Consider the following 20,330-nt stretch of genomic DNA (forward strand, 5'->3'; position numbering starts at 1 on the left):
ACTGTTCTCATACAATCAATGAAAAGCACTGTCATTATTTTGGTTTTAGAAGCACATAAAACTGGCATAATAACACTTTAAAAAGACAGTGGACAAGAAAACTTTCTCATCTTGGTGCAGGTCAGCTGAAAACCAGCCAGCTAAGAAACATCAAACCAGAACACAGGATCCTTTTACACGTGCCAGCGGACAGAGCCAAGAACAAGGGAGCCTTTTGCATACAAGGAGACTTTAAAGTGGTCTAATACTTTGACTCTTAAAAAGATGAGCGTCTTGTAAAAGTTCACTGCCTTTTTTTTCTCGTTGTACTGATGCGCATTCTCATTTGCAGCCTAAAAATGCATTCTACTTAGTGAATTCTTATTTTTTACTGACATAATGAAAAGTGTAGAGACTTGCATCTGGGCAGGAACAACCCCAGGTTCTAGTATAAGTTGGGGAATGACCTGTTAGAGAGCAGCGTAGGGGAAAGGGACCTGGGGGTCCTGGGGACAGCAGGGTGACCATGAGCCAGCACTGGGCCCTTGTGGCCAGGAAGCCAATGGGACCTGGGCTGGGTTAGAAGGGGGTGGTCAGTAGGTCAGAGAGGTTCTCCTGCCCCTCTGCTCTGCCCTGGGGAGACCACACCTGGAATCTTGTGTCCAGTTGTGGCCCCTCAGTTCCAGCAGGACAGGGAACTGCTGGAGAGAGTCCAGCGCAGCCACCAAGATGCTGAAGGGAGTGGAGCATCTCCCGTGTGAGGAAAGGCTGAGGGAGCTGGGGCTCTGGAGCTGGACAAGAGGACACTGAGGGGGGACTCATTCCTGGGGATCAATATGGAAAGGGGGAGTGTCAGGAGGATGGAGCCAGGCTCTTGTGGTGACAACCAGTGACAGGACAAGGGGCAATGGGTTCAAACTGGAACACAGGAGGTTCCACTTAAATCTGAGAAGAAACTTCTTCCTGGTGAGGGTGGCAGAGCCTGGCCCAGGCTGCCCAGGGGGGTTGTGGAGTCTCCTTCTCTGCAGACATTCCAACCCGCCTGGACACCTTCCTGTGTAACCTCATCTGGGTGTTCCTGCTCCATGGGGGGATTGCACTGGGTGAGCTTTCCAGGGCCCTTCAACCCCTGACACTCTGGGATTCTGTGATATGCCTCTTCATACTCTTTTGTTGATCACTTTTCTTATTTCTTATTCCACATAGAGAGAGCACTAATCCAGCAGAGTTTCACACCAGAAAATTATTATGAATAGAAACACATTTCTGACACACACAGCGGGAAGTATGACATGAAAGGCATCATTCCACCGAGTTAAACATCCTTCTGTAATAATAGCCCCAAACCAAGAAAGCAATGAATATGTACTGACAAAAAAAATTATTTAGAAGGGATTTAAATGCGAAAAGAAATTTTTGCGCTCCATTGCACTTGGCAAAACCTTATCAGTGATGTCTCAGCTCTACTCCACCCATTTCCCCTCACTCAGCAAACACCTGGAGGGCACCAGATTTCCGCTCCCGTTGGCACAGATCATTTAGTTCGGCCAGGACACATTAAAGTGACTTCCCACCAAACAAGAGGGAGAGGAAGAATTAAAGACCTTCCTAGGAGGAGGGGACTAATCCTGAAACACCCGTCACGTTCCCTATATAAGGGTTGGACTGTTGTCGATCTGCCTGGCTCGGCGTTGGGTACTTGAGCACCATGGCCCTTTCCGTGCGCACAAGCGGTGGATCCCGGCAATTCTCTTCTCGGAGCGGGCTTGGCGGGGGATCGCTGCGGATGTCCAGTTCCGGCGGAGGAGGCTTTGGTGGCAGCGGGCTTGGGTTTGGTGGCGGATCTGGCGGAGGTTTTGGTGCCGTTTCCCTGCTCGGTTCAGGCTCTGGCTTCAGTGGAGGGTTCGGGAGTAGCTCAGGTGGAGGCTTTGGGAGCAGCTTAAGCAGCAGCTTTGGTGGAGGCTTTGGCGGTGGTTTAGGCAGTGGCTATGGAAGTGGCTTAGGCAGTGGCTTTGGTGGAGGTTTAGGAAGCGGTTTTGGCAGCAGCTCAGGCTCTGGTTTTGGAGGTGGCTTTGGCAGTGGCTCAGGAGCTGGTTTCGGAGGTGGTTTTGGCGCTGTCGGTGCTGGGGATGGCGGCCTTCTTTCTGGCTCAAAAAAAGAGACAATGCAGAACCTCAACGACCGTCTGGCCGCTTATCTGGACAAAGTGCGGTCTCTGGAGGATTCCAACACTGAGCTGGAGCGCAAAATCCGCGAGTGGTATGAGAAAAACGGCCCTGGCACTTCTATCCCTGCCTCTGGGAATGACTACAGCAAATATTACCCTATAATTGAAGATCTTCGAAACAAGGTAGCAATGTACTTAATGTATCTTTATGTTTGTAATTCGCCTCATAATATTTTGGATAAAAATAACAAATTTCTTTCAGAAACCAAGAGCAAATTGATTTTACAGTACTAATGCTTGTAATAATCCTCTGTCACATTGCATTGGTGTTGTGGGTTGAATTTTTCCTCTATATTAACAGTGGTTCTGTAGCTGTATTATACAACGCTGTATGACTTGGTCTAATTTGAATAAAGGAGAAGGCAGCGATGGAATCCAGCTCTACAAACTCTCATAGACTTTCTTATATCTCAAACTCAGTTCCTGAAATAGGCAGACCCCTAGGCGAGGTCTAGAGAGCTATAGACTACCTAGGCATAGACTGAGAACTGGGATCCCACCAGTAAGTGAAGCATTTGCAGAAGCCGAAAATCTGTCCTACATATTTTCATAGTTCAATATACAAGAGTCTAACGAATCATATTTAATATTATAATCATATTTAGGGTTACAGATATGTAAATAGCTATATTGAGCTGCAACGCTGTTTGGCCGTATAATAATTCCCTGGACATCGTTTGCGTTCCAGATCATTAACGCAACTATCGACAACGCAAGAATCATTCTGCAGATCGATAACGCCAGACTGGCTGCTGACGATTTCAGACTGAAGTGAGTATATCTTAGTATTGTATCACTGGTATTTTAAGGAAAAAAATACTTTCCTTTCACAAATCACTTCCATTATAGAATGCTTTAACATAATTATTAGTATTATAATTGTGTGTATTGAGATTTCATAGTAAAAGCTATACAAGCACACCATAATGGTTTGCATTTGCCCTCGTTAAGCGGGTAAAAATCCTATTCAATGGCTTTCTTTGCAGATATGAGAACGAAGTGGCTCTTCGGCAGAGCGTGGAGGCCGATATCAACGGCCTGCGCAGGGTTCTGGATGAGCTCACCCTGACGAGAGCTGATCTGGAGATGCAGATTGAAAGCCTGAACGAAGAACTGGCCTATCTCAAGAAGAATCACGAAGAGGTTACTCTTTTTTTCCTTCGTGAATTCGTAACGAGGAAGCGAAATATCAAATTATTCCTGTATTTATGCCAGTGGCAGTTCCTTAGTTTCATTATTTGCTTTCTTTGCTCGTCTTTTCTGGGTTTACTAAATGAAAGAGTGAAAGAACCACGCACACAATCTATGGATTCTTGTTGATACAGAGTGTATATCGCATATATTTCTTGACATATGTTTTAGGTAGAGCTATTTTGCCTTTTATTAAGAGAACCTTTCCTATATTTTCAATCTCTCCAGGAGCTTCAGGGCATCCAAAGCAGCGCATTTGGCGAAGTCAGCGTTGAAATGGATGCTGCCCCAGGAACGGACCTGACCAAGCTTCTGAATGACATGAGGGGCCAGTACGAGGTCATTGCCGAGCAAAATCGTAAGGAGGCCGAAGCGTGGTTCAACGAAAAGGTACCAACAGCAAACGCAGCGAAATGCGTGTAAAAATGAGTTCAATATTCGCAATAGTAAAACCGCACTCTATTCTTCCTTGTCGTTGCAGAGCGGGGAGCTGAAAAGGGAAATCTCCACCAACACTGAGCAGCTTCAGTCGGGAAAGAGCGAGATCACGGATTTAAAGCGGACTCTTCAGAGCCTGGAAATTGAACTCCAGTCTCAGCTTGCCATGGTGTGTTCCGAGGAAGCTGCTAACTAGTCCTTTTCCAACTTCAAGTGTTGTTAGATCTTATACTACCCTACAGGATTTCAGATTTGCATTTCCTATTAAATTCCTGTATTAAGTTCCAAAATAGCAGTGATATATATGATTGGATTGCAAGTAGCATGTTATAAAGCAGATGAGCCTTTCTGCTGGCGTGTTTATGTAACATAATACCCTTCTTACACAGAAAAAATCCCTGGAGGACACTTTGGCAGAGACGGAAGGAGGTTACTGCGCTCAGCTCTCACAAATCCAGCTGCAGATCGGGAACCTGGAGTCCCAGCTGGTTCAGGTCAGGGCTGACATGGAGCGCCAGAACGCGGAGTACCAACAGCTCCTGGACATCAAGACTCGTCTGGAAATGGAGATTGAAACCTACCGTCGCCTGCTGGATGGCGAGTTTGTGTAAGCAGCTCATTTCCGGAAAATCCCTCCTTTGTTTTATTGTTTTGTAGCAATATCCTTTCCAGGAAAAAAGGGGTCGAAACAAGTGGGACGCTCACCAAAAGACAGTAAGGCACATACGATTCTGCAATAATCCAGACCTGCTCTACCTGAGGAGAATGAAGCATGCTGCTTAGTATTTAGAATATTACGATTTCTCCCGATCCTGACAAACATTCTGCAAAATTGTCTGTCTGATTCACTTCTAGGAGTGCAGGACAGGGAGTTACACTTGAAAGCTCATCCTTGTCAGGGTCCAAATCACAAACACAATCACTGGATTCTTCTCAGGGTAAGTACAACCTGATTGAATAAAATGTTGTTTCTAAAGTCACTCTTATAAATACAATAATACATGCTATTCTGTTTAACTACATCATAAAAGAAGCCAGTTTGAAAGGAAAAAATATTTGACACAGTCTCCCAGAGCATCCTCACAGCTGAACTGAGGGAGTGCGGGCTGGATGAGCGGGGAGTGAGGTGACTGCGAACTGGCTGAAGGGAAGAAGCCAGAGAGTCGTGGTCAACGGGGCAGAGTCCAGTTGAGGCCTGGATCCAGTGCAGAGCCTCAGGGGGCAGTGCTGGGGCCGGTATTATTCAATATATTCGTCAATGATTTGGATGAGGGAATAGAGTGACTGTGAGCAAGTTTGCTGATGACACCAAGCTGGGAGGAGTGGTGACACTGGAAGCTGTGCTGCCATCAGAGACCTGGACAGGCTGGAGAGCTGGGCAGGGAAAAATGTAATGAAATATAACAAGGGCAAGTGTAGAGTCTTGAATCTGGTAGTGGAGGTTGTGGGGTCTCCTTCTGTGCAGACATTCCAACCCGCCTGGACACCTTCCTGTGTAACCTCATCTGGGTGTTCCTGCTCCATGGGGGGATTGCACTGGATGAGCTTTCCAGGGCCCTTCCAACCCCTGACATTCTGGGATTCTGTGAAAAGGATGTAACTGACCACGTACACGTGCTGCTCTCTTTTATAATTTTTAAAACTTTGATAAACATTTTTTTGTTCCATTTATGATGTTTAGATCCCAGCAAAACTAGGAAGATCAAGACAATTGTCGAAGAAGTGGTAGATGGAAAAGTTGTTGCATCCCACGTTAAGGAAGTCGAAGAGAAGATATAAAGGCACAATCTGATACTGCAAAGGATCCATTCACTCCATATTTCTTTCAAAGCCAAATGGATAAATAATTTTGTCCTTTTGTATGAAGTGATAGAAATAGGTTGGCTTTTTACTAAGATTCTTTTACATGAAACAAAGCCTGCATTTTCATTCTTAGCAGGCATGCAATATATTTTCTGCTTCAATCTACTACTATGACTTGTATTATTTTCATGATGTTCCTTATCATCAATTCTTTGTTCAATAACTAGAAATATGGTGCACACATTAGGCATTTAATTAGATATGCTTTTTTGTAATTTTTAGTAATTAATAGATAAAATAATTTTGCTATTCTAACATCATTTTCCTGTTTTCTCGACTAATAAAAGGACTCAACAAACTCTGAAGTATTATGTCTCCCTTTATTCTTCATTTAGGACTGTTGCTCCTGATCAATATTTGCCGTTTTGTTGGGTGTTTTGTCCAGCCGCACTCCCTCAGTTCAGCTGTGAGGATGCTGTGCAGACGGTGTCAATGCCTCACTCAAGCCAAGGGAGATCACGTCCACCGCTCTGCCATCATCCATCCATCTTGTTATGTCCTCATAACAGTCAATGAGGTTGGTCAAGCACGACTTCCCCTTGGTGAAGCCATGCTGACTGCCCCTAATGACCCTCTTATCCCTGATACGCCTTGAGATGGCACCAAGGAGAAGATGTTCCATCGGTTTCCCAGGGGTGGAGGTGAGGCTGACCGGTCTAGAGTTCCCCGGGTCCTCCCTCTTGCCCTTTTACTCTCAACTCGCTCCTCATCCATTTAGATTTAGTCAGGGTCACTGTATTTACCAGAAGAAGTGTAATTTTTGTAGCAGGAGGACACTCACATGTTATAAAGATTTTTAGGGATTTTTTGTGTATGTAATCATAGAGCAGAGCTTAGAAAAGACTTGGTTGCACTGCTACAGATTTTCTTACCTACAACATCTATTTTGTATTTCTTTGCTACGTCCTTCCTTTCAAGACATACATACACATTAAAACTCATAAAATATGCATGGGCAAACTCAATTTCAATACCTTTTTATTGTAGTACTATCATTTACTTTGGTAAATTCATTTCCCTGTTTAAAGTGCCTTAAAGCGATTAAAACTTAGTTTAAATTCAAGTATTGTAAAATGTACCGAGTAGAAGCACAAAAAAAGCTGCATAGTATAAGCACAAAAAAAAAGCTGCATAGTGAAAATACTAGAGCAGGCTAATACATTCAGGAGGCCAAATACCCACATATTAACAACACCAGATCAGTATTAGGGTTAATGATAATTAACCAGCTTCATACAGTAGATATAGAACTGTGGGCAATATAAATGCATTGTTCTTACCGTTAACGGAAGAGAAAAGCGTAACTTAACACTGAAAGAATTTGTGGTATCGGTTTTTGTAACACATGCCGTGAGTAATGAGGCAAATACCGACACTGAAATTAACCTTTTACATGCTGCTGTGAATCCAGCAAATATGGTACGTGGTTTATCAAGATTCCGAGCCCCTGCAATGCCGGTGGTTCCAGTGGGAGTTGGTGACATCCATCCCTCTTAAAAGTCCTCGTAATCGTTGGAATTTCTCTCTTGGTGATATAAAGCAGCACGTCTGAGCTTGTCTTTCTGTTTTTCCTGCGTACAGATGCAAGATCATCTGCTGTACTTTGTATTTGCCCAGAGTTACTTTAAGGAGTAGTCGGGAGTATTTAATGGGTATGGTAGAATTTTACTTTGAATTTGTAGCCCTTGCTTTGTCCACTTAATTGGAAGCTACAGCAGTTGTACCCTGGCACAATAGTGACCTGTGTGCTAGATGAAGAGCATGGGTAAGGGAAAGACACTTTTGCTCAGTTGTTGGCTAAAGAAATTCATTGAAAAATACCAGCTGTGTTTCAAAGGAAATTCTTTGTTAACAGTTGATGTGTTTTAAGAGCATCTTTGTATGTAGTTTTTGCTGTTAGAAAGTGTTCTTTTAAAATACCCTTCAAGAAGTATGACAGTCGTGATATAAATTGCAAGGATTCATCAGTCATTATGTATAGGCAATATCGAATAATGAAGAGAATGAAATACGCAGTTCTCATTTCCAGAAAGAGAAAACAAGTTCTCTTTTACAAAGGCATAATATGTCAAAGTATAAAGTTATCATTTAATTTTTGGTGAAATCCTACAAAACAACAGCAAGAATGAGAAAATTAAAGGGCTGCACCCAGAGTATAAAACCAGTAGAAGTCAGGTTTCTTGGCACCTTAACTCCCTCGCTCTTCCCCCTTTCTTTTGAACGGCTTGTATGCTCTTATTGTATTAATCAAAGTACTTAGTAAGATTTTGTAGTTGTAGCAAGATAGGAGGCCATGGAAGTCCATCTAGAGTTTGTTTCCAGAGCTTTGGGTGAATTTGCCGTAGGTTAAGGTTTGATGGAAGGAATACTGCAGGATCGCCTCATCACCAGCCGGAGCTCGATGTCGGGCAGAGCTTTCTTCCTCGTGTGCAAACACCCTTCGTCCGCCGCTGCCAGGTGGAGATCAAAGCGCAATGAGACAGACTTTTTCCTCAAGCGAGGGTTGTCCTTAAAGAAAGAACCTTCCCATTCTTTAATAACTTCATCCACTTTTTCTGTCCTGAAACAATAAAGGAAATGTTTTTATGATCCTTCAGGCAATATGAAATATCTGTCTTCAGCACTGCTTTAAAGTAAGAGTAACTGCATAATAAAGTGTCAGGTTACTTTAGATGAGCGCTGAGACACTAGAATTCCCTTTTTTTTGTCACAGGTTTGTTCTCCAGAAAAGCAAAATAAAGGCTGAGGGTTCATTGTGTGCCTGGTTTTGCACTTTTAAGTAGACATGGATACAAACCACTGCTCCAAACACGGCCGGCAGTTTGTTTCCAAGGGGAAAGTTTGGAATCCCAGCTCAAAAAGTTTGCAAGAAACCTCCCTAGGGAGTGAATTCCTGCATCTGAAAGCCCTCAAAATAGGGAGGAGAAAAATCTGGTTCAGATCCAAACCTCAGGATGCCGACCTACCTTAAATTAAAAAAGAAAATAAGGGCAGAAGTAAAATGCGGAGACTTGAAAACTCATCTCATTTAATAATGTTTAGGCACTCAAATCCTATTGATTTAAGTCTCTCAATATGTGCCACAGAATCCCAGAATGTCAGGGGTTGGAAGGGCCCTGGAAAGCTCATCCAGTGCAATCCCCCCATGGAGCAGGAACACCCAGATGAGGTTCCACAGGAAGGTGTCCAGGCGGGTTGGAATGTCTGCAGAGAAGGAGACTCCACAACCCCCTGGGCAGCCTGGGCCAGGCTCTGCCACCCTCACCAGGAACAAGTTTCTTTTCATATTTAAGTGGAACCTCCTGTGTTCCAGTTTGCACCCATTGCCCCTTGTCCTGTCACTGGTTGTCACCAGAAGAGCCTGGCTCCATCCTCCTGACACTCCCCCTTTCCATATTGATCCCCAGGAATGAGTCCCCCCTCAGTCTCCTTCTCCAGCTCCAGAGCCCCAGCTCCCTCAGCCTTTCCTCACACGGGAGATGCTCCACTCCCTCCAGCATCTTGGTGGCTGCGCTGGACTCTCTGCAGCAGTTCCCTGTCCTGCTGGAACTGAGGGGCCACAACTGGACACAAGATTCCAGGTGTGGTCTCCCCAGGGCAGAGCAGAGGGGCAGGAGAACCTCTCTCAGAAGCATCATCATGATATTCAATATGACTTGAAGAACAGTCATTGTTATTCTGGAGCTTCTTGGCTGTATAGCCATGATATAACAGACATTAAATAAAGGAAAACTCCAAGCCACTGAAATATAATGCCCACCATTTGCTTTCAGCTGTTATTTGGTTAAATACATGTTTATCTTACTGTACAGTGCCATGAGCTTCAGCACTTTCCTTCATAATATTTCCGTCAAGGACGGCTTGTTTTGTCATCAGCTCCACCTTCTCCATTTCACGCTTCTTCACACCATCTATAAAGGAAAATGCAGAGGAGTGAGGTCAGGGCACAGGACCCAGAGCTGTTTTTCCTCCTGTGGCATTGGAAGAAGATCCCTTTGGCATATCCAGTAATTAGTCAGTAGTTAGGAACACCCTTTAGGGCCACGATTCCCCAAGGGGGAAGTGTCTAAAAACTCACCTGAAGGCAGCGTAAAGGCGATTTTACTGGTGGTGGGCTGCTTGTCGTCCTTCCTGCCGGGCACAGAGCAACGAAACCTGCCAAAATAGAAATGATCACAGTCTCCTAGTCATACTGAATTACTGAAATGGAAGATAAATTTGAGTACTTTAAACAACAAGTACCTGCTCTCTTCCTGCTCAAGCAGGCTGCGATACGTTGCTATCTCCTCCTCCAGCTTCATCCTCGTGTTCAGGAGAATTTCGTGTTCCTGGAGCTGTTTCTCAATCCCTCTTCTCACTTCCAGCAGCTCTTTCTCTAAGCATTCAATCTCAGCCTCTAACTGCTGTAGCTGCGTGTGGTACTGCTGCTCGGTGGCTCGCAATGAACGCTCCAAACCCTTCTCCTGTGGAATTCAACGCACATTTTCAGATCCAGAAAGTGCACGTGTGAAGATGTTATACGTACTTTTCATTAACAATCTGTATTTTTACATCAGTTCTTTTAAGAATATTCTTTAGGAGCAGGAGCAAAGCTTTCAAGATCACACTTTTGCTGAGAAATTTTCCAGTAAAACCTGTAATAATTTAAGATAAAAAAGCGCAGCCTTCTGTTGTACCAGCAATACACTGCCATTGATTTTGCAGATCTCTGGGTTTACCTATATGGTTAAAATTATAGCTAGCTCAGTACCATATGAAAACCACACGGTCTGGGTGCTCTTGTAGCTTACCCGCATTGCTGAATTCAGTAAATTGGGGACGTGTTTTACCATGAGTGAACTGATAACTTGGGTCCGCACGTTCAAAAGGAGTTCTAAACCTGATGTGAATTGGGTAGGCAGAACGACTGTGAACTCGATGAGGGGGCATCACGCAAATACACGTTTGGCGGGTGTGAAAACATGCAAACGTGTATTTTGAATGGCAGATCCTGAATCCAAACAGGCGACACTCGTAAACGGGAGGAACCAGCTGTGTCGTCTCTGGTTGGTGCGTGCTCTGCGTGACCAGCTGAAAGTCCACGCAAAGCTGTGCTGCTTTCTGTGGGTTGTATTTCTGCCCTATAGCGGATGTGATTGTTACATAAGCTGCAAACAAGGTTTCTTTTTGCCAGGAGATTTCCAGTTGTGTTTTACGGTGCTTACCACAGCGTGGAGAGACTCAATTTCCATCTGCATGTGGTGCCACTGCCGTCTCGCTTCACACAGCTCTGCCCTGGCTGCCTTTAATGCTTCTGCATCTTTGTCCATTCTTTTCACTGTAGCTTCTTCTAGCTACAGGACATAGGAAGAAAAATATACATATATAGTCAAACAATGAAAATAAAATAGATACATAAAAATCTCAAGTTGGAATTATTTGAGAGACATATACATTTGTTAAAGCTAACCGTGATGAGGTGATATTTTACGTACCGTGGAGATGGGAAGTCCTTGTCCTGCTGTGTTTGATGGGAAGTAGTTGGCTGCATCTTTAATGTATTTCTTGTCGAGGGATTCCCATACAAATTAACCAGCTGTATTCAGACCATATTTACCTCTAGAGTAAATGAGCTTAACTATCTAGTTCACAGCTGCCGTGTGTCACTGGGTGGCTGTGTGGATCAGATTGCAGCAGGAGTCTGGCCTGAGGTTATAAAAACCCTCCAGAATTTCTGCAGTACCTAAGAAGTACAACAGGGTGATATAATTCCTGATTTCCACCCTGATTTTATTGATGTTTGATGGCCAAAAATTGTTTTGCCAATTCATTTCAGAGTTCAGTTGGGTTTTAGAGATGTTTTGTATATAAATCTGTAACAGCAGCATTGAGTGTTGATAACATTAAATCAATCTGTCTGAAAGAACAAATTATATTTGCTGAAGAGTATAACGTAGTTTTACTGTGAACGATATAAAATAGATCCTGAAAAGGTACAGTTTTCTTTTACATATGTGCTAAAAATGCTTTCTGTATATAAACAGATTCTTTACGTTGCCTTTGATGTTCAAGATTCTCTTCCTCTGGGATAACTAAACGGTGCTAAAGGTTACCATGTTCCAGCATATGCCATCATTTACAAAATCACAACAGTATCGCTGCTGCAGGTGCAGGAAAACATCCAGATTACACAGCATTCCTTTAGTGTGAATGTCATACCCCAAACGAGACCTATTCCCCTGTCTTCTAGTTCGCATCTTACTGCGGTAAAATCCAAATCCCTTCCCCAATAACCCGCTGCGTTGCGAAGGAAATACTGTACCTCATAGAGGCTGGGGGAGGAATTGTCTAGAGAGGGGTTGCCCCCTTCCTCGGGAAGGTGTGTGTCTGCATGGAGTCATTACCTGGGTCCTTGCTGTGCTGATGGTCTTTATCTGATTTCTGGTGCGGAGCGTTTCATACCGTGCCCCGAGCGCCCGGAGCGGGGCCGGCTCCATCCTCCTCCCATCCTCCTCCCATCCTCCGCCGGCTCCGCGGCCCGGCCGCCGGGACGAGCCGCTGCTGCAGCGCCTTAAAGCCGCAGAGCTGCATTTCTGGGGAGCGCTGGAAGGTCAGAGCCTTCCCACGGCTTCTAAAAGCAAAGCTCTGTCGCTTACCTAAATGATGTGCTGAAATGAATATATGCGATGTGGAAATGTTTTGGTGCACTAAAACGGTGTTGGTTTTAATTTTATATAACCTCAAAAACGTGAGGTTAAGAAATAGAAAGCAAAGGACGAGATTACAGCTGCTCAGTGTATGCAGTCTCAAGGGTAGGGAAGGCGATAGCTTGCCAGCAGTTCACCTGTACCGGTGGCCGTGCTGCCAGGCAGCTGTGCAGCACGGGAACAGGTTATTCACGGATCACAGAGTGTCAGGGGTGGAAGGGCCCTGGAAAGCTCATCCAGTGCAATCCCCCCATGGAGCAGGAACACCCAGATGAGGTTCCACAGGAAGGTGTCCAGGCGGGTTGGAATGTCTGCAGAGAAGGAGACTCCACAGCCCCCCTGGGCAGCCTGGGCCAGGCTCTGCCACCCTCACCGGGAACAAGTTTCTTCTCAGATTTAAGTGGAACCTCCTGTGTTCCAGTTTGCACCCATTGCCCCTTGTCCTGTCACTGGTTGTCACCAGAAGAGCCTGGCTCCATCCTCCTGACACTCCCCCTTTCCATATTGATCCCCATGAATGAGTCCCCCCTCAGTGTCCTCTTGTCCAGCTCCAGAGCCCCAGCTCCCTCAGCCTTTCCTCAAACGGGAGATGCTCCACTCCCTCCAGCATCTTGGTGGCTGCGCTGGACTCTCTGCAGCAGTTCCCTGTCCTGCTGGAACTGAGGGGCCACAACTGGACACAAGATTCCAGGTGTGGTCTCCCCAGGGCAGAGCAGAGGGGCAGGAGAACCTCTCTGACCTACTGACCACCCCCTTCTAACCCACCCCAGGTCCCATTGGCTTCCTGGCCACAAGGGCCCAGTGCTGGCTCATGGTCACCCTGCTGTCCCCAGGACCCCCAGGTCCCCTTCCCCTACGCTGCTGTCTAAGGAGTCTTTAGCTTTCCTAGTTGCCTCCTACACCCTCTGACAACAGCCTGATATTCTCCCAAGTGCCCAGCCCCTCCTTCCATGGTCTATAAACTCTCCTCTTCCACTTGAGCATCCCCAGCAGTTCCCTGTTTAACCACGCAGGTCCCCTGGCTCCCTTCCTTGACTTCCTACGTGACTCACACTTGTGAAAGCAAAGGATTATTTTCTTTGGTGGGTGTTTCTGTACAGTAAATAAGACACAGGACAGGTGGGATTTCAACAGGAAGAGTTTTCTGTGTTTGTGTCAAGAGGAAGTTCTGGACTCCTCGGCCTGAAGGAGGTTTGGATTGTGTTGGGAAAGGGGATGCACCGTGAGCGCTGAAGCTGGAACAGAAATGGAGATCTGCATTTCCAAACTGGGAGGCAAAACATATTCTTATTGATAAAATGTCTTTGCTTGCTGTAGCCCCTGGTGATAAAAACATTCACAGTGAATAATAATAAACAGGCTTCTTTGACTTTACACTTTGATTTATTATGAGATGAAAAGTGACAATTATTTTAAAATAATTGTTTACTGAAGTGAAGCTGCATTACATTCGAATGGGAGTTCGAGTTCAGAAGAGGTGCACTGAATCAACATTTTAATGTGTTTTTGGAAAGAAATCTACTCTAAATCTGCTAGTACACAAGAGAAAAAACAGATTACTAAACTTCGGATTGCAATCAAACTAACATATTTGAGTCTATAAGCTGTACCTAGTAAATTCTTTCTTATAGAGCTTTGATGAGGTGTCATCAAGGTTTCAGAAATAGCAGCTCTCTTCTAAAGGCTTTTGTTAATGTGTTGAAAGTATGAGACAATGTAAGGCACCAGCTGTTGGAGTGAACTGTGTGATAGAGTTCAACATTTATAACAGACTCTTTTTGCATCAAGATCTTTATGTAAGTAAACCCAAAATCTTGTAGTTTGTAACTTACAAAAAGAAAAATATTGTTTGAGATTGGATAGTCTGGCATTTTTCAGCCCTTCTGGGTTTTAGGGAGAATGAGATTGGCTTCCTCGTAAAGTTTAATCTCTTAGTTTTGACGTGGGCTCCAAGAAGCTCAGCGGCTGGTGCCATTCACATCTTCTCTTCGATCTCCTTGACCTCAGAGGAGACGACCCTGCCATCAACCACCTCTTCAACTATCGTCTTGATCTTCTTAATTTTACTTGATTCTGGTAATGAAATAGAACCGTGAATTAATTTAGTGCCACTTAGTTCCGTAACATTTCAACAGGCAGCCGTCAAAGACTAAGGGAGTTGGTGTGACGTACCTTTTTCAATCTCTGCTGCCGATTCTTCCGCTTGGAAATGTCTGTTCAAATTATAAATGAAAAGAATATAAATATATGGCGTCTAACACACAATTGAGAACTGGGCAACAGGCTCCCCCCACCCCAAACCGGTTGGAAAGTGGCAGATTTGACACTTTCATGGTATTTATGATGTTGGCTGCTGTCGTACAGAACTAAGCCAACGAGCAAAGTATCTCCTCACCCGATGTCCTCTCCTTCCAGCAGACGGCGATACGTGGCGATCTCCATTTCCAAGCGAGTCTTGATATCCAGTAATAGACTGTACTCATTACTCTGACCCTCCATGTCAGCTCGCAGTTGCCTCAGTTGAGCCTCCAAATTGGCAACTGCCTCCTGGATTTGGGCGAGCTGGTAACTGTAACGCGCTTCAGTTTCAGCCAGGGTGTTTTCTAAGGACTTCCTCTACAGCCGATGGAAAGAAGAGAGATGCATTATCCAAGAGGATACATTTTTGTGTTAAAATAGCATCTTGATTGAAAAGCCTCTCGGTATATTTATCCGCATGATCTACTAAACATAGTCTTTATTTCAAGTAGTCTGTATTATTTACCATGTTAAGCACGGACTGTAATTCCAGCTCCAGGCCCTGGAAGATCTGCCTCCGCTCGGTGACCTCTCTCCTTTGGACCTGGAGCTGTTCGACGTTGATTGCGACTTCCTGGTTCAGTTCTTCGGTCTGAAATGCAAAAGCGAAAGGACCGTAAACCGCAACTCCACATGACTGAGGTTCGTGCTGACACTTCGGTAATCGACCTCACCTGCTTTTCAAACTGTTGTTTGGCTTCTTGACGGTTCTTTTCTGCCATTTCTTCATATTGCCGTCTCATGTTTTCCATGATAGTTGCAAGGTCAATGCTTGGAGCGGCGTCCACCTCTACGTTAACAGACCCACCCACTTGTTTGCGCAGCCTGTCGACGTCCTGCAGCAATGAGGACTGTGTTAGCAAGCTCAACATCCACAGACATAGAAGTCATTCTTAAACAGCACCTCGGGGCAAGAGAACTTAATCACCTTGTAAATATATCACTTAAAAAAACCCCTCTCTGTGACAGTATTTGGCTGCACTCACCTCCTCATGGTTCCTCTTAAGAAAAGCCAGTTCTTCATTCACACTCTCGATCTGCGACTCCAGATCGGCTTTCGACAAAGTCAAGTCATCGAGAACTCGGACCAGTCCATTAATGTCGTTCTCAACGCTTTGCCTGAGCAGGAGTTCGTTCTCATACCTGTAAAACAAGGCTTGTTTTGTCACCATGGAAATGTGACCGATGACGTAAATGTTACAATCGGTAACTACAGCCTTACTTGTAAAATTCTTCTTTATATTAAACTTCAGATTAGAAAACGTTTACTTCTCAGCTTTGATACTAATAACTAGAAGCTTTCATCAATAAGAGGATCATGGAAGCGAATTGATGAAAGGATCACGTAACTCACTTCAGTCTAAAATCGTCAGCAGCCAGTTTGGCGTTGTCGATCTGCAGGACCAGCCTCGCGTTCTCCAGCTGCGCAGCACTGATCTAGAAAGGAATGGTTGGAAAGCAATGGGTCTTCGCACGTAAACACTCACTTGATCCATTTCTGGAAATTAATCCTGCATGTGGGCTTCATCTTGCTTAACTAGTCATCTAGGTTTAAGTTAAGTTCCCTTTGAAGCACATAGAAGGAATCAGGGTTTTCCAAAAGGCAGATTACCTGGTCATAAAATAGGTATATAAAATAGTTGGAATGAACTGGTCTCTGGAAGGGATCGGCTTCTAGAGGATGGGAAACAGAACTGGTGAAAAGTACGAGTAAATCTGACACATTTGTCAGCTGATGGCTGTGGGGATATTTTATTGCTTATAGTGGTAGTTGACTATTTCAAGTAGTGATCTGCCATTTTTTCTGAGCATTTGGCTGGCAGTCTTTCCTAAAAAACCACTCTGAAATCCACAGCTGCTAGACTATATTTAAATATGTAAATTACCACCCGTATTTTCACTCACTAAAATTACCTAAGGCAAATAGAATAGAATAAATTACTTTTGATTCAGAGATTTTGCACGTATGACATTACTCACGTCTGCAGACATATATCTAATATTACAAATCATGTGAAATCTGTCACTAATTTGGATCGGATTGCAATAAAGCATTTATTTTTCTTGCCTGAGAAATTGTAATTTGGAAAAGTACATTTTCTGCAATAGATTATTATGCATCTCCCCAATAATTGCAATTAGTGTATTTATTGATGGCTGTATGATATCTTACCTTACTCTGGAGATCTTCAATTGTTTTGAAGTATGAGCTATAGTCCTGCCTCACGTCTGTGTTGTTCTTCGCATACCACTCCTTGATCTGCTTTTCAATCAGCGAGTTCGCCTTTTCTAGAGAACGCACCTTCTCCAGATACGAAGCCAAACGCTCGTTGAGATTTTGCATGGTTGACTTTTCATTACCAGCGAGCAGAACGTCGTTACCGGTAACGTTAAGCTGGAGGCTCCCACCGAAGCCTTGTCCGGAGCCAGTGCTGGCGGACACACGGGTGCCGGAGCCGCCGGCCCCCCCATAGACACTGGGTGCCTGGAGCCTTTGGATGCTCATTTTCCTGGAGGTCAAACCACTGATGCTGGGTGCAGTAGGTGGGAAGCGGGTGCTTGCACCCAGCTGGAAGCTTCGGGTAGAAAACGCCATTTGTCTTCTTCGCCTTCTGAAGTGCAGCAGCCAAACTTACACAGAGCGCGAGCAGCCGGTGTGAGGAGCCGTGTGTGCTCTGTAAACCTTTATACCCTGTTTCCAAGAGGAAGCACAATGGTTATAAACCCCACCTCTGTTGACACATCGTGGACCTGGTGTCAGCACAAATAGCATGCACCATATTGTCCCCACGCTCCAAATAATGTAAAAGGGTTTTCATCTGTTCGTCTGTGCTTGAGAAAAGGCCCCCAGGTAGTTTGGCTGGCTTTGTTGTTATTTTGAATAACAAATAAAACACAAATGAACTGTTGAATCATTTATAACAGTACAGCTGCAGCCACCTTCTCTATAGCAATGACCTCAGCCAGCTCCCTCAGCACCCGCGGGTGCATCCCATCCAGACCCATGGATTTATGGTGTCCAGGTTGCCTGACTGCTCCCTAACCCAGTCCTCATCAACCCAGGCAAACTCCTCCACTGTCCTGCCCTCCTCTGGGCCTCAGCGGTGCGGGATCCTCAGGACACCCCCAGCAGAGGAGACAGAGACAAAGAACATTCAGTAACTCTGCCTTCTCTGGATCTTCTGTCACCAGGGCACCCACCTCGTTCATCAGTGTCTACATTGCCTCTGCTGTTAGTTTGATCTGCCACTTGTTGGAAAAAGCTCTTCCTATTGTCCTTGACCCCTCTCACCAGGTTTAATTCTAAGGAGGCCTGAGCTTTCCTAGTTGCCTCCTACACCCTCTGACAACAGCCTGATATTCTCCCAAGTGGCCAGCCCCTCCTTCCATGATCTAGAAACTCTCCTCTTCCACTTGAGCATCCCCAGCAGTTCCTGTTTAACCGTGCAGCTCTCCTGGCTCCCTTCCTTGACTTCCTACGTGTCGGGATGCTCTGATCTTTTGCCCAGTAGAAACAGTCCCTGAACACTGACCAGCTATCTTGGGTTCCTTTACCTTCAAGCAGCCTTGCCCATGGCATCTCCCCCAGCAATGGCCTGAAAAGGCCAAAGTTTGCCTTGCTGAAATCCAGGGTTGCAATTCTGCTTGCTATCCTGCTCCTGCCACGTGAGATCCTGAACTTCACCATCTCATGGTCGCTGCAACCAAGGCAGCCCTCACCCTTTACCGCTTCAACCAGACCCTCCTTGTTAGTGAGGATGAGGTCCAGCAGTGCACCTCTCCTAGTCGGCTCCTCCACCCTTTGCATCAGACAGTAGTAGTAGTAGTCCATTGGGTGCACCAGGTTTGGGAGCATCCTGGTGATGTCCCTGATCCAGCTCCAGGTAGACCGCACATTTCTCTACGATGAGGGTCAACTCTGCAGACTGGGCCCTCCGTCCCTCTCAGAAGGGAATTGCCTGCTACAATTACCCTTCTTTCTCTCTTATCTGAGGCGGTCTTGAGGCGTGGGGTCAACTGCCTCTTTCTCTGTGACCTCGTAGGTGGGCCTTGCACCACATCCTCACCCACCTCCTCTTCCAGATCCAGGGCCTCAAACCTATTACAGAGGGGCACCTGGGGAAGCAAAGCAGGTAGAGAGGGAATTGCCCACGGCCCCGAACTGGAACCAGCTTCCAACCCTCGCCATCTTTTCTGTCCCCTACCTCTGCCCGACAGCGACAGGGCAGGGGCTGTCTCAGGTCTTCTCCCTCTGCCCGACAGGGCAAGGGGTCCATCATCTTTTGGGGTGTCTCCCTGGAGCCTCTCTGAGTGGCACGCCAAGGAGTTACTCCACCAGTCCATTTCCTTTTCACACTCCCTGATGGTCCTCAGCGTCTCAATCTCCTCCTTAAGCTGTGCGACCATGTAGAGCAGACCCTGCACCTGCTCACACCTCACACAGGTGGGATGCTGACATCGTTATCCAGCAGCAGCAGGCTCTGCCCCTCCCTGCAGCCACCTGAAACCCATGTTGTGCTTGTTAGCAGCTCGTTAGCTGCCTTTGCTCAGCATATGAAGAAACCCAACCATCCTGCTTCTAATCGTACCGAGGTTCCTGCACTGACTCTGGTATATACTTTTGATACAGAAATGCAGAGGGAAAATGGGAAGCAAGGTAAGAAACTGGTTGCTGGGGGTTACTGGTGCTGCAGGCAGCAGATGGGCAATGGGACCACACGTGGGTGTAGGTCCTTGGGGCATTGTGCTCAACAGTACTTCTGTGTATTATTCATGTGCTGCCAGGCAGGTAGAGCAATTAACACATTGATTGAATTAGTGAAAACAGCTGCTCTACATACTGATCTTCAACCTTGGGGCAAGGAATTGGGTGGGACACCAAGGGCATAAAAGGGGCATGGGGCACAAAAGTGTGTTGGAAGCATCTTCATGTTTTTGAGGACACTTAACCTGGGATATTGTGGAATCAGTACTGGTAAGTTTTTAAAGTTACTGTGCTACAGATTAGTCTAAATAATATTGGATCAAGGTAAAGAGTTCATCTGTCCTACCTAACTATGCTGCAAATATGCCTCCTCCAAACCAACATGATCAGCATTCAGGGCAGGACTTCTTTGCAGGAGGATGCTGTGGATTGTCTTTGGACCTTGACCTTCTTTGGGTGTAACTGATAATGAATAACATTTATGATCGTTGAAACCAAAGTACAGTGGCCATATCGTTTGGTCTGTCACTATGGAAACCCAAGGTGGGTCATCTTTTGTTTGTTAAAAATAGTCAGACCATGTTAATTGTGTTGGTAGGGCCGACCTTACACCTTTAAAACTGTAAGAGGAATACAGCAAGAGTTCCTGCTACATTTACATGTCTTGGTGATATATTTCAGTGTCTGTTTCTCTGACTGTGTTATATGATGGTCTATTTAAGCGTAAATATTTTGCATTGTCATCTTTGTGTTTATTAAAATCAGTTTCCATGTTACCTTGATGATATTTTTGATAAGCATCACTTGCAGCTTTTCTGTTACTGAGCAAACGACAAAGGTTATTTGTTGGCTTTCATGTTTGCCTCTAGATGCAAAAAGATGTCATGGAAGGTCTAGATGGGCTTTGGGGGGTCAAATTCCTAATCTTTGTTGTCACAACTAT

At 45.2% G+C, this 20,330-nt stretch overlaps 3 protein-coding genes across 4 annotated transcripts; 1 reads left to right on the forward strand and 2 right to left on the reverse strand.

Moving 5' to 3' along the window:
- Positions 1–1,687: 1,687 nt before the first annotated feature.
- LOC309448872 (keratin, type I cytoskeletal 12-like) lies at positions 1,688–5,979 on the forward strand (the record flags this gene model as incomplete). The annotated part of the gene is made up of 8 exons (XM_082070717.1): positions 1,688–2,329; positions 2,895–2,977; positions 3,193–3,349; positions 3,626–3,787; positions 3,879–4,004; positions 4,225–4,442; positions 4,691–4,773; positions 5,517–5,979. 8 exons carry the CDS (start codon positions 1,688–1,690, stop codon positions 5,612–5,614), a joined length of 1,569 nt encoding a protein of 522 aa, XP_081926843.1. The 3' UTR covers positions 5,615–5,979.
- A 741-nt stretch (positions 5,980–6,720) lies between these two features.
- KRT222 (keratin 222) lies at positions 6,721–12,177 on the reverse strand. Of its 2 annotated transcripts, none has more exons than XM_082070735.1 (6): positions 12,082–12,177; positions 10,903–11,031; positions 9,941–10,161; positions 9,777–9,853; positions 9,504–9,609; positions 6,721–8,258 (listed from the first exon to the last, which is right to left on the reverse strand). In XM_082070735.1, the coding sequence occupies exons 1-6, from the start codon at positions 12,172–12,174 to the stop codon at positions 8,045–8,047; spliced, it is 840 nt and encodes a 279-aa protein (XP_081926861.1). In that variant the 5' UTR covers positions 12,175–12,177; the 3' UTR covers positions 6,721–8,044. The 2 variants fall into 2 exon arrangements, with proteins under 2 accessions (XP_081926861.1, XP_081926862.1); XM_082070736.1 differs by lacking the exon at positions 12,082–12,177 and adding an exon at positions 12,000–12,045.
- Positions 12,178–14,247: 2,070 nt separating this feature from the next.
- LOC309449062 (keratin, type I cytoskeletal 20-like) lies at positions 14,248–17,278 on the reverse strand (the record flags this gene model as incomplete). The annotated part of the gene is made up of 8 exons (XM_082070973.1): positions 14,248–14,457; positions 14,557–14,597; positions 14,780–15,000; positions 15,149–15,274; positions 15,357–15,518; positions 15,669–15,825; positions 16,037–16,119; positions 16,856–17,278. 8 exons carry the CDS (start codon positions 17,276–17,278, stop codon positions 14,360–14,362), a joined length of 1,311 nt encoding a protein of 436 aa, XP_081927099.1. The 3' UTR covers positions 14,248–14,359.
- Between the last annotated feature and the right edge of the window lie 3,052 nt (positions 17,279–20,330).

This window comes from Streptopelia decaocto, assembly GCF_964273445.1.
Source record: "Streptopelia decaocto genome assembly, chromosome: 22".
NCBI lineage: Eukaryota > Metazoa > Chordata > Aves > Columbiformes > Columbidae > Streptopelia > Streptopelia decaocto.

Excerpts from the sequence above, each read along its gene's own strand:
- KRT222 (XM_082070735.1), bottom strand. The coding sequence starts at position 12,174 with ATGGAGCCGGCCCCGCTCCGGGCGCTCGGGGCACGGTATGAAACGCTC. Across the intron at positions 10,162-10,902 it reads TTGAGTCTCTCCACGCTGTG|GAGAAGGGTTTGGAGCGTTC; the intron begins GTAAGCACCGTA and ends TGAATTCCACAG. Across the intron at positions 9,610-9,776 it reads CGCCTTTACGCTGCCTTCAG|ATGGTGTGAAGAAGCGTGAA; the intron begins GTGAGTTTTTAG and ends TTTCCTTTATAG.